Raw genomic sequence first — 22,257 nt, forward strand, 5'->3', positions numbered from 1 at the left:
TGATCAAAACTAATGCTAAGCCTCTATGCTCTTAAATTGTATTGCGTGTTCCCTACGTCTCCGCCCCTTTTCATAACCGATTGACATTGTTCTATATAAAATGCTCTGTTGTCATATAGCCGGAAATCACTATAAATATTGCATGAACAAATTAACATGCCCATTCACAAGGTCTACACGGCTATAAGGGGTTTCTGTAATAACTTTAGTAACGTTATTACAGATTTTTAAGAGGACTGAAAAACAAAATCCCATATGCAAAATGCCTTTTCTAGATCTTTGAATTCGGACTACGCCAATGGCAAAGACAAGCAAATGATGCATCCGCAGCATGTAGCATTAAAAACTCCCGCCTCCCTCCAATACCAAAGAGACTCAGATACATAAGATGGACACAGACACTGCGGCTGAGTTGTAGCATAGCTTGTTTATTTTTTATACATTTTTTTTCATCATTTTTTTTTTTTTTTTTTTTGCATAGGGAAAAAACCCATATTCACTTGCAGTTAAATTGTATGTAGGTAGAGGACTATTGTAATGTCGGCATACATGGTAATAATCAAATATGGTGAAAAACGCACCAGGGGGCATCAAACCCATTGGCCAAATAGGACGGACCAAGCCCCCTATCGGGCGGCTAGCGGCAAGAGGAACAGCGCCAATTAAAACACCCGAAGAGCGGTTATATGACGGATCCCAGCTCTATGCTCCCCCACCGGGTTGATTAATATTGCAAAGTTTGAAGGGGAAGTTATAAATGCACCATTATTGCGGTGCTGGGAGGTTAATGCTGTGGCTTTCGGTCTGGGCTATCTGAAATAGCAGTGTGTGGGCCTTGGGTTCATACGACCTGGTGCGTTCGTGGGTATGTGTGCAGCAAGCAAGCAAGAAACAGAATAATAGTATAATTATTGTAATATTTGTAAAATATAATGGGAAATAAAAAAAATGAAATCCTCAGGAAAACAAAATACAAATGAAAATGTGTTCTCTCTGCTTCCACGTGATCTCTGAGACCGAGCGTCCTTCTCGCTCCCCCACCCCTCCTCCAAGTCTTCAGTAAAATTGAGAGATTCAGAATTTAGAAAAAAACGCAAGCCATGATGATCATCAAAGGAAAAGGAAACGCCTGTGGGTACAAGTGACGGATGGAAGTACAGGATGAGAGATGGGAGGGCTCCTCTGTCCAGGCCATGTTGTCAGGTCCTACTCTCCGTGGAGAGTGCTGGGGTGGAGGGGTGCCACCTGGCTCTCAGTTTCCTGCACTGAAGCAGAAACAGGGTGAGGGATATGGGCTGCAAATCAGGGGCTGGACCCAGAAATGAGTCCACAGGTCATGTTCTGTAGTGTACACCTGGGGCTTGTACCCTGAATTGCGTGATGCCGCGTCCACAGCTGGGGTGAGTGGAGGGAGGTTAAGGGCTGGTGGTAGGTGGTCTAGTAAGGGAACAGGTCTAGGTTTCTTGTCCTGCCCCCATCCATGTCCTTGGAAGGATCACGCTTGACCCAGAGCATTGCTTTGTTTGTGATCCTGAAAATGGAAAACCGAACAGGACAGCAGAACCAGCGATGGGGCGCACTGTGGTCAGGGGATTCCTATCTGCTGGAGTATCCATTTTAGTCTTTGGGCCCTTGCTCATTACATTTCTTCACAGGGGCCTATGGTTGGATCAGGGAAAGAAGATACCAAACAATACTTATTGGTCCTTTTACGCTCAATAGTGCATGAGCACAGTATCATAGTGCATTTTCTTAGAAACAGCAGCATCTGTTGCTTGGCAACATCGTTATACTGAAGGGAAGGTCAGGCTTTCACAGTACAGAGAGAAACTGCTTTCTGAGCATTAACAGCAAACAATAACCCTATTTCTGTCTACATTTAATTGGTGGTTGAATCATTAAAGATCATGGATGTTCTTATTGCGGAATTGCATGAATTCTGGACGGACGGAACAAATCATCCAGCCCTTTCTCGGGGGCAAGTGGTACAACTGGAACCACATACTTGGGGTGGGGATTGCTGCCAAGAAGAGCGGCTCCTCTTTCACCCCTCCAGAAATTGATAATGGCAACAATTGGCAAGATTGTCAGCTGCAAACATGATTAAAAGTGAGCTAAGGAGTTTTTTGCCACAACCCCAATTGAATAGGGGAAACAAGTTGTTTGGAGGCTTTAGGGGGGAGAGTTCTGTATGGTTGCCAACAATTTGGAGTTGAGGCGTTGCTTTCAGCAATTCCTGTTGTAGTGCTGTTTCTATTCTAGTACATGGTTAATTGGATTCCGTAAGGTGTCTATGGGCCCATCTCAATTCCAATGTTTCTTTCAAACACTAGCTTATACAACCGCCTCTGGGGGTGCAATGTCTATAGGTAGAACAGTGGAAGACAGCTCCCGAATGGGAGAAGATGAGAATGGGATAGGCCATTTGTCCTCATCCTGGAAGGATCTGTGGTGTCTGGCCTGGTTCACGTAAAAGGAAACATGAGCCACCAAGGCCCAAAGTGGAAGAGAGATGGATAGGCACGCTCAGTGACTAAGGAATTACAGACAGCATATAGGAAGGCAGACTCTTTTAGGCTGTTCTGCAACAAGATAGACCAGTCACTCGAAGGTCTTAACTGCTAAGTCTCCATTACTTACAGAGCAGCTTTAAACGATCTAAGGATTGTCACCTTATAGGACATAATGTCCTGGGCCTTTTAGCATTCTGGGCATAGTATTCGAGTCCAAGAAAGAAACATGAAATGCAGGAACTTGCATAATCTATTTTACGGCCCAATGTACATTTGTGAACCAAGGTTCATCAGTTGGCTAACATTCAATTTGGGCAAAGTCGCTCTATATGTTATGTTATGTTAAAGGTTCTTGTACCGTGCACTTTCACCACTTGCGCGGTCTATTGGTGCTCTGGCGGATCTGCAATGGGAGGGGGTTAGGAATTTGTTAGTGGGGTTGAGCGGGAGAAGAGTAAGATAGCTTTGATATGCTGTTGGCAGCTTCAGTTCAGAGAAAGCGGTCACTGAGCAATGGTGCATTTTTGCTATCAACAAATATTCTTCAGTGGACCAAAGTTTCTTTAAGGAGCAGCATGCATCTATCAACCACGATCCATCTGTGGCCCAAAGCTAACCTAGCAAACAACTTTAGTCTAAGAACCAACGCAAGTCCCTGAACCAACTACCAAAGAGTCTGTGGACCAATCTTCTTCTATGGAAAATCTTCTGGTGGACCACCGTTTACTTATGGATTAATGCCATTTGCATAGAAATTATGATCAGTAGACCATTGCTCTTCTATAATCCACCCTTCCTCTATGGACAAGCATTTCCCTATGGATCTGGGTTTAGGGGAGACCAACCTTTGTTGGTGGACGATGCAGCTCTAAAAACAGGAACGTCCACCATAACCTAATGCATGGACAAGCATTCACTTGTAAACATCTTATATGGATCAAAGGTATTTGAAAAACACCTGTAGACCAATGTGTGAAATCTGACCTAACATAGAGACATCAAATCTAAATGAAATGATTGTCTGGGCAATGCAAGAACAGGTGACAAAGGAATTCCAGCTGTCTTGACAACAGTGCAATGGAAGAGGTATATCCCCCCCCACCCACGACCTTGACAGTGGTAGGAAAAAGAAGAGCCCATGCATTGGCAGAATGAACTTTAGTTGTTAAGAAAGCAACACAGATGTGGTAGGTGAAAGGATGAACGGTCCAAAGAAAACAAACCCATCACCAAAGTGAAAAATTCAGATGAGGTGGAAAATGGAAAAGCCAGCAGCAAACGATTAGAGGCACTCCTTGTCAAGGTTTATCTATATATATTTTTGGTATTTAATCATGAAGACGCCTGCTGGCTTTTTTTTTCTTTCAATATTGTTGCAATGAATAAAAAATACAGCCTTGGGCTGGTGCATGCTGCCTGCTGAATGCGCCCCAGTGGGAACCAGTCGACTCAATGAAGCAGTTGGTAGGGAATGTGAGGGGGAGGTTCCCCACCGACATTGTAATTTCTTCCTTGAAAGATATCCCCCATACCGCCTCACTGTGCCCCTCATGCAATGTTCTCTTATTCGCTTATTCACACTGGTAGGAGCTGGAGATGGGCAAGATTGGTAGCCAAGTCAGTTCTCACCAGAGCAAATCTCAGCTGAGAGTGATGAGAGCTGCATTGGGGAAGCTTTTCAGATGGCGACTCATAGCTAATTTGAAGTTGGCCGAGGCGAAGGAGGGGGCGTCTATAAACTCCTAGACTGGTGTGCCAGGCCTACAAAGCAATTGCCATTTGTATTCACCCAGAATATAGATGTCCGCGTGTTTTCTTAGTGCAATGTTGGGTGCTCTGCTATGTTGAAGCATAGCCGTGCCAAAGGGATTGTCTAGCCTTGGGGAACTTGACATGCAAGAACTCTCTTCCCCTCCGTCCCCCAAGACGGGTAACATTCCCTCGCGTGAGAGCAGAAGGATATCTCCCCGGTGATTTGTACATCTTGGTGATGTGATGCAACAATGCCTGGACTGGCCAAGAAATTCCATAAATGAAGGAGCGACCCTTATCAATGCCACCTTTCTACAGTAAACACACTGCCATTAGATAGGCCCCTATAGCACCAGGTACATTTATACCATGTGTACATATATACACTTATATACATCTGTATGTATAAATACATCTATATATATACTTGTACATATCATGAGAATGCCTAGAAGTTGCCGAGTAGCATGAAGACATTGTAGTGCATGAAGTTTTCGGTGACGCCAGTTTAGCCCAGGAGACATAGTGGTTTGATAAATTTCTATGGGACATTAATGGAAGGTGAGCCGACATCGATGAGAGTTGTACTGGGCCAGAGCCAAATCATGCCTTTGGGTAGAAATTAAGATGATGGCTCGGATCTAAGCCGCGGTTAGTCGTTATGTGGTCCTCCAGATGTTTTGCCATACAACTCTCATTATCCACAGCCACCATAGCCAAGGAAAAAGGGGTAGCTGAATGAACTGCAACTCAATAGAGCGGCTGGGCTGGCTACAGCCTGGGTGGATCTCTTCACCGATTGCCCATTTCCACGTCTGCCAAGGCTAAACAAGCAAGTGCAACCGAGGACGAGAGTTGCAGAGAGCATGTGTTTATGTTACAATTTCATTGCTGTTTGCGCAAGAACAGGATACCACCAATTCACAATCATTACAAGAGTGCTGGGGTGCTTTTCTCTCTATTTCTCCCTTTCCCTGGATCCATATTATCTTTTCTTTTTTTTAATTCAGAGTCGGACACAGCGCTTTTGGGAGGATTATTTTAGCGGCCACCATCATACACCACGAGACCAGAAATGGTCTCGGAGAAAGAGTCTTCAGTGAGACATTGATCAGAGTTTCTATTGCCTGGGAGTATGTCAATGTATCTGGTGGGAGTTATGTTACAAACATTTGTTGAAATAATTTATCGGCGATCATTTTATTGTCATCGATACAGCATGAGCAGAGTTGAAAATGAATGTACCCCAGTGAATAACATGTACATACATAGTCTCGCTGCCAAAGTGTGGTTGTGTTTTTGGAACATAAAACCTCAATGTAGCATAATGAGCAACATCTCAAAACCTGGAAGAGATAAAACACAAATATCTGGTGGTGTATTGAAATAATGGGGTCGTGTGAATTGCATGGAATTTGCATATTTCTTTCTGGTTGGCTGGGGCAATGAGTACATTGGAAATGTGACGTGCCAACCTCCTGGCCCAGAGCTCAACAGAGGCCTAACTAAAGTTACTGATGTTCTTTCCATTTTATGGTGCAGCATGTCAATGACATCATCAAAGTGCGCCCCATGGTACCGCGCTGGAGACATTGTTAGACACAGGAACGAAGCTGAATGTGGGGGAGTGCAAATGTTTACAGGGCCTGAGGTGGCGGGCTACATCCTTTCAAAGGTGGACAGGACAATAATAGGAGCAGACTTTAACTCTATTGAAAGCAAGCATACATAACCAGGTGGTGCCTGACACGTCAATAGCAATACCAAGCCAAGGACAACAAAGTATCCCTTGTTATCTATCGATAACAATATGCTTTCAATGTCAGTAGGGCCTGACTCAATATCTCCTTGTTGAGATAATTTGGTGGGGGCAGTCTCACTCATGTGTTGACCTTAAAGACTTCCTCTCCACTGGTATTCCATTCCTCATTACCAAGTGCCACCATTCTTCAGGTAAGTGCATCGTTCCAGGAACAGAAACACTGAAAATACTGAAAGCTAGGTACTTCTGGAAAGGGGAGGCTGCAGCGCTCATTAAACATCTCAAATAATTCACACATGGTTGCAAGTGGGATCAGATCCTTTCCAGTCAAAACTAGACCACGACTTGTCAGCAGGCAGAATTGGTGGCGCCCAAACAGTTATGACTCGAGAAAAGACGATGTCGCCGGGAGCACACAGAGGAGGCTAAGGAAAGAATATGAAATACACCTAAGCAGTGAAGGAGACAAGGCAAGAAGATTGGTGGCAACTGTGGATTTTCATGCCTTCACCACAGTTTCCCCGCAACATAGTCAGAAATTCCTGCAAGCAGTCGGAACTTGACAAACTAATCGTGGATCCTTTACTAACACAGCAAGTGTTTTTAAAGTTATGTGTTGTGCATTTATAAAGTGCTAAACCCCACAGGACCAAGCTGGTCATTTGTGAGTTGGGGGATGCTTCCACAGCCCCGTGGAACTTGCGTATCTGCATCCATTTCATCAGTGTTCCACCTACAGGAAATTGTATAGGATCACATGGCTCATGGACCTGATCTTTGCCTTGAAGCCTACAGACTAGAGAACGTATCTTGGGTAGAAACTCTACATTGTGAGAGGGTGCCTGAGGGACCCTGGAGACAGGTCTCTAGGTTTCCTGTCTTGGGAGGATAGTTCAGGGGCAATGTGCTCGCCTTGGAAGCAAGACGACAGAGAGCAACACAGGTTTGATCCCTGGGTCCGCGCTTAGAAACCTCTGGGTATTAAGCACGTTATAAATAACCTATCATATCATATCAAGGCATAAACCCCTCAAGTCACATCTGACCCCAGTACTCCATCATCACACTGACCCAACAGGGAGCCTTGCAGTCCAGCAATGAAAGTGTCAACTCAATGGCTGCTTAGTAACGAAGCTAAGTGAACAGGGATGCAAATGTTCTGTTTTTTTCCCACGAGAGACCAGGCCAGGGACAACCAGTCATCCTAGTGGAAGAGACCACCCCAATGCTCTGTGAGCCAATTGTGTGGGGTCACGCATACTCAGGCAGACCATGTCATGCTTTGATAGCCACGATGAACCAGTGTTCACCCTTAAATGGTAAATGGCAAATATCAATTAACTGTATCAGGGGAAAAATCTATTTCATGGCAATTGCTGTCTATCAAAATGGCTACATGTTTCCCTAAACAGATGCCGAGCTTATTGGAGACTAACGATGTGGGGTTTGCACTGTCTCCAATGAAGGATTCCTTGAACATCCACCTCAAGCCCTTGCTTACTTAAACAAATATATAAAGGGTTGCTATGGCAACATGCTTTCTGTTAGGAGCGATTTTGGGGGGCTTATATCCTCTAAGGATGAATGTCTCACACATGCAGGGTACCAAAAGAGGGAATGGGGGGTGGGGCAGGGGGACTTTCGCTGAGCCATTGCTAGCGGTTTGCACCTTTACATCATTCTTGACACATTATTTAAAATATTTTTAAAACACATTTTCTAGATTTGTTAATTTGCTTAAAATCATCTAGCTACCAGCATTGCATTGCTCCGGCAGAACAAAAACTGTACATTGCATAAAAAATGTTTTTACAGGGAAGGAAGGAAGAGGGAGGCAATGAGAAAGCTCTCCTCAAAATCCATGCGTCCTCCCCTTGCATTTACTGCTCACACTCCTCCCCATCTTGACTAGCATCATAGAAAAATGGGTCATTAACAAGAAAAAGGGGAAAACAATTCATCAGGAACAATGTATGCGTTTAACGCTTTCTCAGTATCCCTACAAAACATCACACATTAGATTAAAAAAAAAATACATTGTTGACACCCAATTGCCTTCATTTCATGAGGTGCATTCGAGCTTCCCTGTATGTCACTTTACTCTGGTGCCAGAGTATGTACTCATGTGCCACCTATGCCTAAGGAGAGACTGCATCCTCGGTTGGGGGTATGCATTTACTTTCCTTTGGGCCCTGCACATACATTTAAATGCCTCTAGGAGATATCCTCTACAGTAGAAGGGGACCATCGCAATCCCTGTCTAGCACATGGATACAAGTCATATCCTTGACAGAGTAACACCTTAAGTCATCATTCTCTTTCATTGGTTGCCAATACTTTTGAAGTATACAAAAATGCAAAAAAGATACAAAAAATAGGATTACAATCCATGAAATATTTGCACAACTGACTGGAACAACTGAACAACCAGTTGCTTCAATAACGTGCTGTACTGAAGGAGTTTGATGGATACAATAAGGGACATATGCGAACTTTAATTTATATGTGTGTGGCTAATGGTGAAATTGTTCAATGATGGGTTCAGATTTGAATGATCAGGAGTCTCCCAAACGAGAAAGAAAAGTGTGTATCGAAGCGTGAGACCACCCCACTGCATCTCCTCACCCAGATGAAAGGGTAGAGCTGGAGAACCGATTTGTGAGGAGTTGGTTTGCACCACACCAAGATACAGGCTCCTTTCTACCATGGGAATTGTCTCCCTTTTGTTATTCGACCTTAAAGAAGTACAGTGTAGAAAAGGATTCCATGCACCCTTTTCCTGCACTACCGCCTTTTACAAAATAAACTTTTTCTTGCCCACTCCTAGCACAGTGTGCTACACGTTTCTATGCAAGATTAACACATCTGCCTAGGGAGGAAGGGAATGGCGATTTTGCCAGAAAGCAGAAAAGGGGCTTTCCTCTGTTGCTCATTTGATCGTTTGTGAAAAAATCATTTGCGGAATTTCAGCAAGAAAAATTGAATTCTACCATATGAATAAGTTCTTCTTGAATCTTGATTTACTGGCCAAGTATTCTTAGGGTGTGTAAAACACTTTAAGCAGAGAACCCATGTTTTGCACCTATTCCTACTTGGCAATGTCTCTGCTTCTCCTTGATGGCCTTCCAAAGCTGATCAGATGGAAGCCCATTTCTTCTTTACAGCACTTGCCCACGGCCGGTCTGAGTGAAATGATTTCCCATTTGCTAACATTCAAGCTGGGAGGGGGGGGGGCAAGGTGCAAAAAAAAAGACTTGGTAAAGCACCAGCATAAACATCAAGAGGAAACATCAGTTCACTTTTACAATTTAAACTTACTCAAAATAGTGGGACTTAGGGACAATCTGAGGATAAGCCAGCCTATAAAAGTGCTGAGGTGGCGCTTGCTTAGACCTTGAAGCTATTCATGGGTTACACTCACTCATTTCAGTGCTTAATGCTCTCAATCTTTCTATGCCTCAAAGTTTCAGCAGGCCAGTGGGCAGTTAAAGGCTGGCCCACAATATGGTTATAGTCCTTGCATTGTGGTCCTTAAACAGTTAACTTTGCATGCATGTTCTAATGCAATACCATAGCATCTTCAGGCGTCATAGCAGAAAGTCCTTAGTTCCTCTCTTGACCTTTGTTCCTCAGTGATGCAAAAGCCAGGTGTTTGATCACCTAGGCATCCCCACAAGCTGAGAAAAACCATGCTCCACTTGGGTCAGCTGATGGAAAGTCTGATATGACAACCCAGCAGGTGCAGTGCACAGACCGGCAATGATCCACCTTCCGATTAGGGACAACACTTTTGCATATATAGCAGCACTTTACCTGCAGCGCAGTGGAAGGCAGGTACAGCACTAGCAAGAAGTGCTATACTGAACGCAAATGCAGGATTTTCTAGCTCCGATATCAATGACAAAGAGTAAACCCGAATTCCCTGTGGACACCACACCACACCACCTCATTTGCAAGGGTGAAGTGCACGAGGATAGAGGTCAAGGGAACCCCGGCTGCTCGGCTTAAGTTTTCAGAAAAGTCTACATTGCAGGTACCATGAAGCAGAAGCTGCCCACGTCAATCAGAAGACACGCCAACTGTGCAAGAATGGGCAACCCCTCGTTATCGTTTTACCAAGTAAACTTCCTACAGACCTATGCAGCAGCGAAGCATTCATCCACTCAGGGGATGCGCGGGCTTGACATGCATTCATCCGAGTGCAGCAGCTCCGATGCAATGGCGAGGGGTGGGTTGCATTTCTCTAGTGTTATCACCAAACCCCAGGTGTAACGGAGGAGGAAGCCAGGTGCAAGCATGAAGCTCATACCCCAAGACCCAGAATTGTGAAATTCTCAGAGCAGTTCTGTGACCTTCGAAGACCACAGGTACCTGAATCCGAAACTATCTGAGAATGACATCACCAGCTCGTCCTCTTCCTGGTTTTAGTAGTGAGGAGAAAAGCCAACAATCATGAGCTTTCCAGTGGTGTTGGCGATGAGCAAAGAGGAGAACGGTGGGCCTGGCACAGTAAGCAGTACACAGTGTTCCTTTGCAGTTTAACACTGGGACATTATATGGTGCAAGAAGGTTTCCATGAATGGTACACATGTCATTGTTGGAAAGGGCAATTACACTGATAATATGCTGAGCAAACCGCCTCGAAGTGACTTCGTCATTTTAGAGAGAAAAGCGTTTCGATGAATGATCCGGGCCGCTTCATGCCATTGGGTGTGGACCTCACAGTCCCTTCAGTGCCACCATTTCCACAGAGACATGAAACTATTGCCAGCAGTGTGAAACCCCCAAAGGAATTAACCATCATCTACAGTCCCATAAACAGCATCACGCAGAGCCATATTCCTTCTGGATTATGTTTTGAAATGCAATCTTACAACCTTTTATGCTAGGTGAATGTCAAACGATCCAAGTGGAGTACATAGACTGCACGTGCCCCGTTTTAATGAAGACATGCCTGTTCAAATACAGCATACGTCAGAGGGCACATTTTCAAAATGGCCACCAACAGGTATCAGAGTAGCAGCTGCCTGAATCCAATATGCGGAATTCTGCTCAGAAGAACTAATGACCCGAGTTCATGGTGCTTGGTTGATGGAGGTGCCATGCTTTCCTGGGGAAGGGGGCGGACATAGTGACTAATCACTGAACTGAAGAAAGCTCAGCTTGTTTCACCTGTATACGTCTGCACAAATGGCGCAGTTTCCCCTTTCAGACGAGAATCCGCACATGCAGTTATTTCTGTGCAGTGGTTAACTTAATATTTACCGTCAGAAGGCAAGGCACATGATGTGGTATCAAATTTCGTGCAAATTCAGATTTTTTTTTTTAGGTTTTTCATTTTATATTTTTTTCTATTTTCTATTTAACGGGAAGGGCTGCTGGATTTGGGGCCGGATATTTAAGAAATTAAAGGAAGAGGGGAACTATTTACATAGCCTGCCATGAATGGGTTTCATTGATTGCTTCAAGTGAGAAAAATACTGGCTCTCCCATTAAGTACTATGCAAGCCTTGCGGCTATTTGCCAATTTGGCATCTGCCTAGTTGCCCGCCCCCCCACCCCCCTTTCATCCCCCTTCAACTTAGTAACTCTAGAGGGTTTCCTCTAGCAAAGACTGGGAACCTGTAGTTTGAAAGTAAAGGGAGGCCCTCTTAGTTTGGTAGGGGTTGCAGATTAAATTAGGAGTGTGTGACACACCTTCTTCCACAGGCATTACTCTGTGGCAGGGGTCTGCACCTTTAGGCTTGCCAGATGTTTGGATTAAAACTCCCATCAGCCCTAGTCAGCAGTCTTAATGGTCGTGGATCAATGGAGTTGAAGTCCAAAACATCCGAGGGCTGCAGGGGAAAAGCAGAACAATGGCCCCCAGCGGACCCAACATGCATCTGAGATACTGCACTTGTGGGATGCGCTTGATAGGTTCACGGACAATCATGGACGGGCCAATCACAAACTGAGCCTGAGAACAAAGAAGTCCTGAACAAAGAGACAAGGGAAATCCTTCTGCACCACTCACAGAGTGGTGCTAGAACTGTATAGTATATGAGATAGCCATTGCTGCGGGTGGTTGACTAATACAGCAGCTATAGCTGCTAAGTGCTATGGGATGTAAGTGCTGCCCCGCTCATGCTGGTTAGCCAAACTACGATTCGTAGATACTGCAACAAGCCATGTGGAGTTATGGTTGCGTCCTACAGATAAGTGCTGTAAACAAGTGCTTTTGGACAGTTCCAGTGAGGTGCGAAGGGTGCTGATATGCCCTTACCGGGGTGGGTCTGTATATGGTAATAATGCCACGTTTTTACATATCTCTTCGTGTTGGATTCCTCTCGCTTCTGTTATAACAGTGTTATTATAAAACAAGTTAAAGGTACTCAAAATATCAACCTTGCACTTTCTGGAATTTGAACCTTTAAAGGTACATTTCCAAGAGACAGTATAAGCAAGTACGTAACTCAAGGTATCTTGAGCTATCTTATGCTACAAACTCTACACTGACCATTGACGGGTTAAGGATGTTTCAGAAATTAATGGAGTTGCCATCACTTTACTGCTGCTCAAGTAAGGTGGCACTGTCGTGCGTGGTGTGGAGTTGAATCCCACTGGATTCTTGTCAATGTACTATAATGCTTTAGGAAAATTAAGTTAGACTTATAAGATTAGGGAAGGAATGACTCAGATCAACTTGATTTAGAGGGTATCCAGTGATTACAACGAATCGCAAAATAACTAATCATATCACAATGAAACGAAAATATCGAATTCCAAAATAACGAATTTGGAAAAAAACGAAGAAAGGGGTTGGGAGTGGGCATAGTGGTTTTGGGGGTGGGGGAAAGTATAAGGAAAACAAAAAGAACTGGCTTGGGGGAGAGGGGCACCAAAAACAACGAAAAGGAATTCATTTTGGAATTCGTTATTTTGGTATTAGTTGTAATGGGATTGGTTATTATGGATTTGATAAAATCACAATGGGAAATGTATCGTGGAATGCACAAGAGGCGACATCTGTACAGTGAACGGTTTACCCTGTAAAGTGAACCAGACAAATGAATGCGGCATCAGAGCTGCATCGGGACCAGAAGGCAAGCCAGGTACCAGGTGCGCTTCTTGCATTGATTGGGGCAGCATGTCCTAGCAGCTCATATCCCAGAAAAACCATGGTCATTCAGTGCCTCCTACATAAAAAACACCAAGACGATCAATGAATATAAAAGCAGGGTGGAGACATGCCGCGTTCTAAGAAGAGACAGAGTGCTCCCTTGTGCTTACTTGGCACCCACAAACATTCTAGCCACCCTGCTTTTGTTTTCCAAGTCTCTAGGGCGTGAATAAACTGTTCTCCAATGACACGGAAAGACGTAAGTCTTTACCTGTTCTATACTAGCCACGCCCTGAGTAGGAACTGCGCTTGCTGGAGCAATACCCGTTCAAGCATGCACATGCTGTGTGGGATGTGGTGCCCGGATGCTGGAGACTGAGGATCAACGGGTAGTCTTTTAGTGTTCTCGTTTTGAGGAACCACGGGTTTGGGGGCAACAGGCTTGTGCTTCAGAGGAAGCTTGTCCTAGTAAACACTTTGTGTTGAACCGAGCTACTCTTTGAAGGATCAATGATCTTTCCTTCACTGGTGGAAGACCTAAACAGTGACCCGTGTTATTGATCACTTAGACATAACTAAAGCAATCTAAGAAGAAACAAACCATCAAACGTGGACGTAGTCTTCTCTAGCTATCCATTGATCTTTTCTAGCTATGCAGTGATGGTCTTAAATTGCAAAGCACTTGTTCATAACATAAGTGAAAGTGGGATCAGGAAATGGGTGAATTGGACATTTGAGGTGGGAATTTCTTTTAGCCATTTGCTCAAACACATCGCTTTACTTGTTTCCAATACCGGGCCCTGGGCACCTCTACCAAGGGCAAGGTGTTTCATATTGTATTGTGTTTAACTGTTGCGTCTACCCATGCAGGTATTTGCCCAGTGTGGGGTCGCCAGTATTAGTGGTGTGTTGAGGCAAGGGCAGAGGGTCAGCCATATTAAAGCACCCTTTTCTTTAAACCCAATGGAGTAATTCCTAAGAGCATGCTTGCTGACGGGGAAACTCCAGTTATTAAGTTTGATAACGTGTCTATCAAGATGGAAGTAGTTAACAGAGGGACCCCTTCACTATACAGTGTCTGTGGTGTCTCAGGCCTTGCTCGTTTACCGTCTGACATATATTTGAGTGGGCTGCATTTGTGCCTTGCAATTGGAGATTAATTCACCAACCCGTGCCATACGCCACAGCTCCAGTGTAGCATGCAATGTTCCCGGTTACACTCACTACATTGGAAACACATCTCCTAATGTCTTCAAGGACACATGGGCAACATCATTCCTGCTTTGCTTGGAGCCTAGCAGCAAACCAGGGAAGTACAATGCAACTAAGCTCCGCAACTACGCGTACTGGAAAGCATCTCTGTAGGAACGGTGTGTGGGATCATTCAGGAAGGTGGTACTCACTGTCCTCTGGTTGGGTCCACAGCTCATCAATGTGAAGGCTAAGAACTCTAGGCGCTATCCGGTTTCAATTCCAAGATGTCAACGCTTTCAGTTCTCGATTGGAGGGTTGCTACCTTCTCCCTCGACATCCTGAAGAGCCATTCACACTCGTAGGTCTGGCACTGTGGCCCGGGAAGAGTGGAGGCTTCGTCTGATGCCCCTGTCCTGGCCGCTCTGATAGAAGTGGGGAGCAGTCTGGTTGTATGGCTATAAATCCACGGCTGTTCGAACAAAAACTGAAACTGCAGTTCCAGATCCCAAAGATACCCGAAAATAGTTAGTAAAAAAGAGGCACAAGTTCAAAAGTTGAGTTTCGCTGAGTATGCCCACAGAACAATGCTACTCCCAATGCTCATGTTCACTGCTTCTTAGCTTATTTATGCCAGCCTTGCCATCTCTGGAAGTACCCAGGTGCGGCCTGGTTAACGTTTGCCGCCGGAGACAAATCTAAGGCTCTTTGATTCAGCCCATACACTTCCCCGAGGAAAAACATGACTGGCCAGCAGGTTACATCCCACTTAGTCCTTAGAGGGCACCAGATGGACAGCACCCAAATCATGCTGGGTGCTCGCTGCCGATTGGCTCTGCATAAAGGTGCACCAATGATAGTTTGCAGTGGCCTGTGGCACCCACTGGCATTCCCGACCTTGCCAGGCCAAAAACTTGTGACAAGTCACCACCATCCTTCCTTGCACCACCAGCTGCCAACCCAGTCATGTGACTTTGCAAACTGGTTCCACTTCTCCTTTTACCATTTACAGAGAAGGCACGCCGTTCTGCCAGGGCACTCCGTGTCAGTGATTTGACAACAGGACCTACTGTGCAGCTGCGCCACCAAGCTCAGTGGGTGCCACTATTGCATGCAGCCATGTAAGGTAATGTGACCATCATGCCTGTACTCTGCCCCAACACACTGGCTCACCACTAAACTTTGGCTCGCTTGGGCAAGGTTATTGCCCGCTTGTGTGCACCAAGGGGGCGACCTGCGTAGAAGGCTTTGCGGGCAAGGCAGAAACACATCATTGGCCCCGCATCTGACCAATACTGCTGGATGAGCAGCAATGCCAGTGGAATCTCCACTATAACCTGCAGCCCCTGCATCTATTTAACAGAAGCACTACTGCATGCAATGTGCGAGGGCACACATTTCCCCAGTGCACGGTGGCTGCGCTTCGCTTTCCCTCCCACCGTGCCAGCAAACAGTGCTGATTAGCTTAGCAATCCCTTGAATATAAAGGTTTTTTTTTTTTTTAAAAAAAAAACATTAGTTACGTCTCTCTCCCTCCCACCCCCCTTTCCCCAAAAAAGTGCATCTCCAACTAAACAATGTGCAACGCAACGCAAGATCCAACTCGCTCATCATGAGGCACTCAAAGGGGGAGGGGAACAGCCTGGTGCTGCCACCTACCCTCAAACAGCTACCACCCCACGAACCCCCCTTACCCCCACCCCCCCATCCAGTACAAGGCACACGCCCAAAGTGACAGGCATTGACTGGTAAATAATAGAACCAGTGTACCAAGTGCCCTCACAGTTTACAGGACAGAACTTTACAACCAAGCCACCCCCAGCAGAGTCCAGTCTCACGTCAATGTTAAGGCATGGAATATACAAATTCGCTAAATAATTTTTAGAAAGCGTCTGGATTTTCAGGACTAACGCATGGGCAGAATAAGAAGTTCAATGTGCAGGATCTTCAACACTTTCTGTCTTGCCAAATCTGCAGCCTCCTCGAGTGTGTGCCATAACTGTGGCTGGTCCCAATCCAGAGGCATCCATCAGTCTATCCATGGACATGCAGCCTACAGCTCTCCCTCTACTCACGATGGCGGCGTCGCTTTTGCCACCTTAATTCTAGCAAAGCCTGTTAGATGTTGCTTCAGTCAGGCGGAAGATCAGGTACAAGAATGGAAGGCACTGCTCTAATTAGGTGCCCTGAGGGATGAGGCCTTGTGTTTACCTGCCAATGCCCTGGGTGTCAGGGGGTGGGAACCACTTGCAGATTGACAGCCCTGCAGGTCAGGTGGGTGGAGCTGCTCATGGGCTCTGTTCCACCACTGTGTCGCCTGCCCGAGGGACCACCCTCCTTGACTCAATGAAATGTGATTTCCAACAGCCATGATGACAACCGGTAACACCATAATGGGCAGACACCGCCGTGGTTGGTGGAAGAGATGGGTGAAGAGTTGAACTTCAAAGGTTTTCAGCTAGTACATTTTGCTTGCCCTGGAAGGAAAGTGGCATGTTGTTCCTTAGACGGGACCTACTGGTGGAATAGTGCCCCAGCTGGAACCCCCTCACACCATACAGGCAGATCAGTTTTATTAGAGGGAACCAAAAATACCCAGTTGATTACTCTAAAACTGCCCATTTTCACCAATCTCTTCAGTCTGGTATGGTTCAGGGATGAGGACATCATCCTGCCAGGTGACCGGCTTCAGCATGGCTTTCCAACCCGACCATCTAATGCATTGCATATTTGAAACCCACCCACTGGGCATGAGAGCCAGAATAAGCTTCCCTCGTAACAAATAGCCTCATCATGCCAAGAGTTCTGGTGTGGCTTGTCGGTTTCCTGCAGCACTGCATCCAAGGCCAGCAGGGAGTCTCCGCACACGGTACGTCTAGAGCCGGGGTCTGCAGCCTGTGGCTCTCCGCGTGTTTTGGACTACACCTCCCATCAGTCTTAGCAAGCAAAGTCAAATATTAGGGACGGTGGGATTTGTAGTCCATTATATGTGGAGAGCCGCAGTTTGCAGACCCCTGGTCTAGAGGCTTGAGAATTGCCACTCTGGTATTTGGCTGACTCTCATAGGATGGTGATGCCCTGCTATTTCCACTATCCTCAGTTTTCTAACCCCATTTTTTGACTTGGAACATTGACGAGGGCATTGGAGGCCAAGCTTCATCCCTCAGATGCAGAGGAAACACGCTGATAGTCTTGCCTCTATGGGGCCACATTTCATCCCACTCAGCACAGGATTTAGTAGAATTATGCATTTACAACACTTTTTGCCAAGAGCAAAAGGCCTGTTCCATACATTATGCTGTCTTCCACTCTCATTAGAACAGGTTTCCAGCCTTCTACAGCCCAATGCAATGCATCAGAAGTGTATTGTTTAGTCATGTTAGGGGGAGAGCTATCCCCATCGCAAGGCACCGGATGCGACACACAGAGTGCCAGGTTTGGAAGGTCAAGCACCACTACACAGCTCTTTCCATCACATATGTTGGTGCTTTTGCTGTACAGAGATAGGGTCTTCTAGTTTAAGACGCGATACTGGGCCACAACATAACTGCTAATTAGTTTGCAGCCTCCTGTTTCCGGACCACATTTATCACATTGCTGTGGGGCCAATCTTGACCAATTACCAATCTGCCCCATTGCCCCATATGCCCACATTCTTACAGTGGAACCTCTGGCATGTCATAGGATGGACCTCAAAGACCTAACTCTCCACCCATACAGCATAGTATGGCTTTGATTGTTAGAAATACAACAACAGAAAACACCTTGGAAGGTCAAATGCATCGCACGTCTTCAGAGGCTGCAGGTGTTGGTAGTGCATCGAGGAAAGCCAGGGGTGCACCCGAAAAGCACAAAGGTTACAACCCATGCCCACACCTCCAAGGAGCCTTTCCCCTGACCGCCTTACAAGTCACACCTGCAGATCAAGGGGCCCAGTGCGTCGAAGATGAGTAGATAATCAATCCATCAGAAATCAATGATGCCGGGAAGATTGAGGGGTTGAGAGATTTGTTCTTTCTACTGGTTAGCGGTGAAAAAGAATAAGGAATCTTTCCAGGCTTCCCATGTACCACCCTAGCAGTATCCTTATGGGGCTTCAACCACTGCAGGAAGCTGGAAGGGAATGCAGCAATGCACCGGAGCACAGGGTGCGGGGGTCAAGCCTTCAATCCCTTGGCAGAGATGGAGGTGTGGCGCGGGCAGGGGTGATCATCCTTGGCGAATCATGCAGAGCTGCAAATGATTTCTCTTTCAAATGTTTATCATAAAAAAAGGTTCCTGTTGATTCCTGCAAGAATCCTCTTCCGTATCTCCGCTCCCACGGCCACGCCTCCCTTCTCCTCGCAGGTTGGTTTGCGTTGTGGTTTTGCGTTTGTCCCATAAATGTACCCTCTCCGTTCATCATCTGAAGCCGCCCTCCCGCCTTTGGCTGGTGGTTGCTGCTTGCTCATCGTTGTCGTTGTGTTTAGTTTTTCCGCTTAGCTTTTCTTCCTCTCAGGCTGCCCAGAAGACAGGAGCAGGGAAACTCTCCGAGCTAACCCAGGTACCAGGACTAGGGGAAACAGAGACACAAGAAGAAAACATTGCTGTTAGCAGGGAAGACTTTGATGGAAAGAAGCAGCATAAAACCAGCCGGTTGTGTTGGGCCTTCCAGCACTGCTGGCTGTCCCTACCAACCCACTCACCCTTGGGTGTGAGCAAGCCATTAATATGGAAATGTAGACGGTAACTTTCAACAATAGGAATACATTCCACCAAGGAGTGTTGTGTGACATTGAGAGATGAGTGAGACGCTTGAGTAGTTTATGATGTCACTTGGAGCGCCATGGGGAAATTAACCCATTGTTGATAGGGGCCATGTACACTTTTATGTTCTGTGCGGCCTCTTCTTTTCATGAACTGTGAGGTACACCCCTTCTTAGTTGAGAGCCAGAACATTATGTAGATATGAATGAATTGGATTGCTCTCAACTCTTTTTTTAATTTTTTTTAGAATTGTAACATTGTAACTCAGCTTGTATTGACCAAAAACATATTCAATTGTCCATAAGACAATAAATCTCTTATTAGAAAAGAAAATGATTTAACTAAATATACAAAGATATTTAATTTTGAGGTAGGTGTAAACTTCTCAAATATATAGACAATTTTATATATAAAAAAATAAAAGGTAAAAGCCCCAAATATCTACATGCAGCACTGTTCGAATCCCATTCATCCCATCAAGCAAGCTAATGTTTTCAATGTCATCAAAAAATACCAAGAAACTAATGGACACAATCAAAATATTTTATATGTAGGATATCTTTTCATCTAATCCAGACGTTTTTATACTTCCTATATTAAAAGCACCAATACTGTGTATACACCATTAAAAAAAAAGATATTTCAACTTCCTCCATTTTTTTTTTATCTGTTTAATGTGCAGGCAGGTTTTTCTCAGGATTGCATCGATAAACAGCTGTTAACTGTGTGTCAATTTGGGTTTGTTAATCAATTATTCCATTTCCCATGTTTTGAATTACACCTTTCCTACAAAATTCCAGACAGGAACAAATTTAGCAGCTCTTCAAAATGGTCTTTTTCTAAGCAATCATATCAGTCACTGTAGTTCAAAGATTAAATATTGATTAATGACATGAATTGCATTAATATGTGGTACCATAAAAAATTTCAATGCCGTCTATGTTTAAACGTTCTAATACCGTAAAAAAGAAAAGGATCTGTGTACTTCCCGGTTGAACGCATTGTTACAAATATTCTGGAAGTTGAGATTTGTTTTATCAGAGATTAGCTCTCTTTAGTTGACATATCAATTCAATATGAATTTTTCCTTAATAGATTTTAAAACAAGACATATCACATGTCTAAATGTATGCATTGATTTCATGTGAAAGTGTACTTACACTCAGAGATGAATTGTTGTAAAACTCAATCGCGCCTCTCTCAACAGTACATTTTGGCGGCCAGTCTAGTGTATTTATTCTTGTGCTCATAGAATTGCCTTTAGTTTTTGTTTTTTTATCCTATCATTTTTGTGAACCCTGTAAAACAACATAGCATGATTTTGAGTTCCCCTCAATCATGCCTGTCTTCCTGTCTATGTATTTGCCTGTGTTTTTCAGTCTATTTGTCTCCTGACACTTTGTTCCAATGTCCATCTTAGGACACGTTTATGCGCCCGTTGGGTTGCCGGTCCCCTCTTCAGCCAGATGTTTTTCAGAAGGCCAGTAGCAGTCTGTCACTCTTGCCATCTCTGCTTGCCCCTGCACAGCGCTCCCTTTCACCTGTTCTCCTCCAGGTCTTCACTCTGGGAGCCTGTGTCATGCATGCCTCTTTGTATGGGTTTTTGAGACCCACACCGCCACAATATGACCGGTGATAGGTCAGTGGGGCTGACCAGAGGGGCAGGGACAGAAGGGATCTACCAGCTGTTCCCCAGAATCAGAGCTGGTAGCTTTATAGTGCTTTTGTGATCTGTCTGGGCTCGACAAGGCACATCAAGGCCCTGATGCTGAGGAAGGCAGGTGAGACATATTGACATGCTTGCCACAGGGCCAGTCCTGCTGCTCCAGCTGCCCCTTGTGTGTGCTCGTCTGCAATCGCTCCCTGCATAAAGACTCTTCTCCTGTGTTTAAGGAGGCATATTCACCGTTTGCAACTGCCTTTTTATACAAGTGCCTGCTTTTCTGTTGGCCTGTGCCGCAGGTGTAAACAACATTTTCAAAGCAACATTCCACACCATGTGGTGGCCACTAGGTGGCGCAGAGTCCAGAAAGTGCTGGGTCTTCCTTCCACTGGGAGTAGGAGGTTCTGGTGCTGCAGAGCGCCATCATGAGTGAGTTCCCTGCATGCTGCACAGCCCTGAAAGTATAGGTGTCCTTATGCAGGGTCTAAGCGGTGCTGGAAATGTGGGGCAAATGTTGCTGATTCACCCAGACCCTCCTGCACACCACTTCCCCTGACTTCTTTCCATCCCTCTATTGCCCCAAACACTGTAGTTGCTTGGGGAAGTGGATTGTAATGAAGGTTTCCAGTTTTTACTGATTTTTAAACATAAATACCAACGGAAATCAATCTGCTTTCTGTCTGTATTCATTTATAAAAATGAGAAAAACAGAAAAACAGGTCTTTGTCCAGTTTTCTATTATGTCAATCATACATCGTAGGCAAAATAGCATTAAAGTTCTTTAAATTGCTGACAGCACATATTTTTAAGGCAGCAGCAGTCACAGGAGCAACCGTTTGTTGTTATGGAAAGAAATGGAGCAAGAATTTCTTTTCAATATGGCTGCATGTGTGCTTTAATAAATGCATTTTTTATTAGAATAAATGCAGAAAAATACTGGTTGCGGTTTATCTTTTTATATGGCAAAAAATAAATGTGGAAAAATACAGAAAAAAAGCCCCAAAAACAAATATTTATAAATAAAGACGGAAATGGCAGAAAAATAAATACCATAAAACCGGAAGCCTTAATTGTAATATAGATCTGGTCATCTTTCTTTTGTAATTGGGGTTTGTATACAGTAATGCATGGATTCATTTTGTGCTGGCGAGTTGCGTTAGGAGAATTATGGGAAAGGCGACCCTGGGCTTGGACAGTCAATTCTATTTTGGAATGAACCTATTCTTTCACAATTAAATGTGTTCCTTGCGGTGCAACCCTGGCTCAGTATTGGCTAGTGAGGTTGCCAGGGGGCGCTAACAGCCATGGTCGGACTGGGGTATAAATAAAAATGTGCACGGGCACCAATGAAAAAGTGGGCCACAGAGGCAAATGGCAATTTGTTCCTTTTGTTACAGCCTGTTTGACTAATACCCAAGGGGGAGGTTGTTTGGGTAAAATGTGCTCCAAAATGTGCATTTTAAAGAATACTTGTTCGGTAACACCGGTCAAAACGACCAAACTACACAGTGAAGTAACTCATGCAATA

General features: G+C 44.9%; 1 protein-coding gene across 6 annotated transcripts in view; it reads right to left on the bottom strand.

Annotated features, from left to right (window-relative positions):
- Window positions 1-408: 408 nt before the first annotated feature.
- NFIC (nuclear factor I C) overlaps window positions 409-22,257 on the bottom strand; it is an 829,310-nt gene continuing 807,461 nt past the window's right edge. For all 6 annotated transcript variants that reach the window (XM_069649459.1, XM_069649463.1, XM_069649458.1 and 3 more), the window contains one exon: window positions 409-18,872. In XM_069649459.1, the coding sequence (XP_069505560.1) occupies window positions 18,815-18,872 (58 nt within the window). In that variant the 3' untranslated portion in view covers window positions 409-18,814. The remainder of the gene's footprint in view (window positions 18,873-22,257) is intronic.

This window comes from Ambystoma mexicanum, chromosome 1p (genome assembly GCF_040938575.1).
Source record: "Ambystoma mexicanum isolate Mex_15411 chromosome 1p, UKY_AmexF1_1, whole genome shotgun sequence".
NCBI lineage: Eukaryota > Metazoa > Chordata > Amphibia > Caudata > Ambystomatidae > Ambystoma > Ambystoma mexicanum.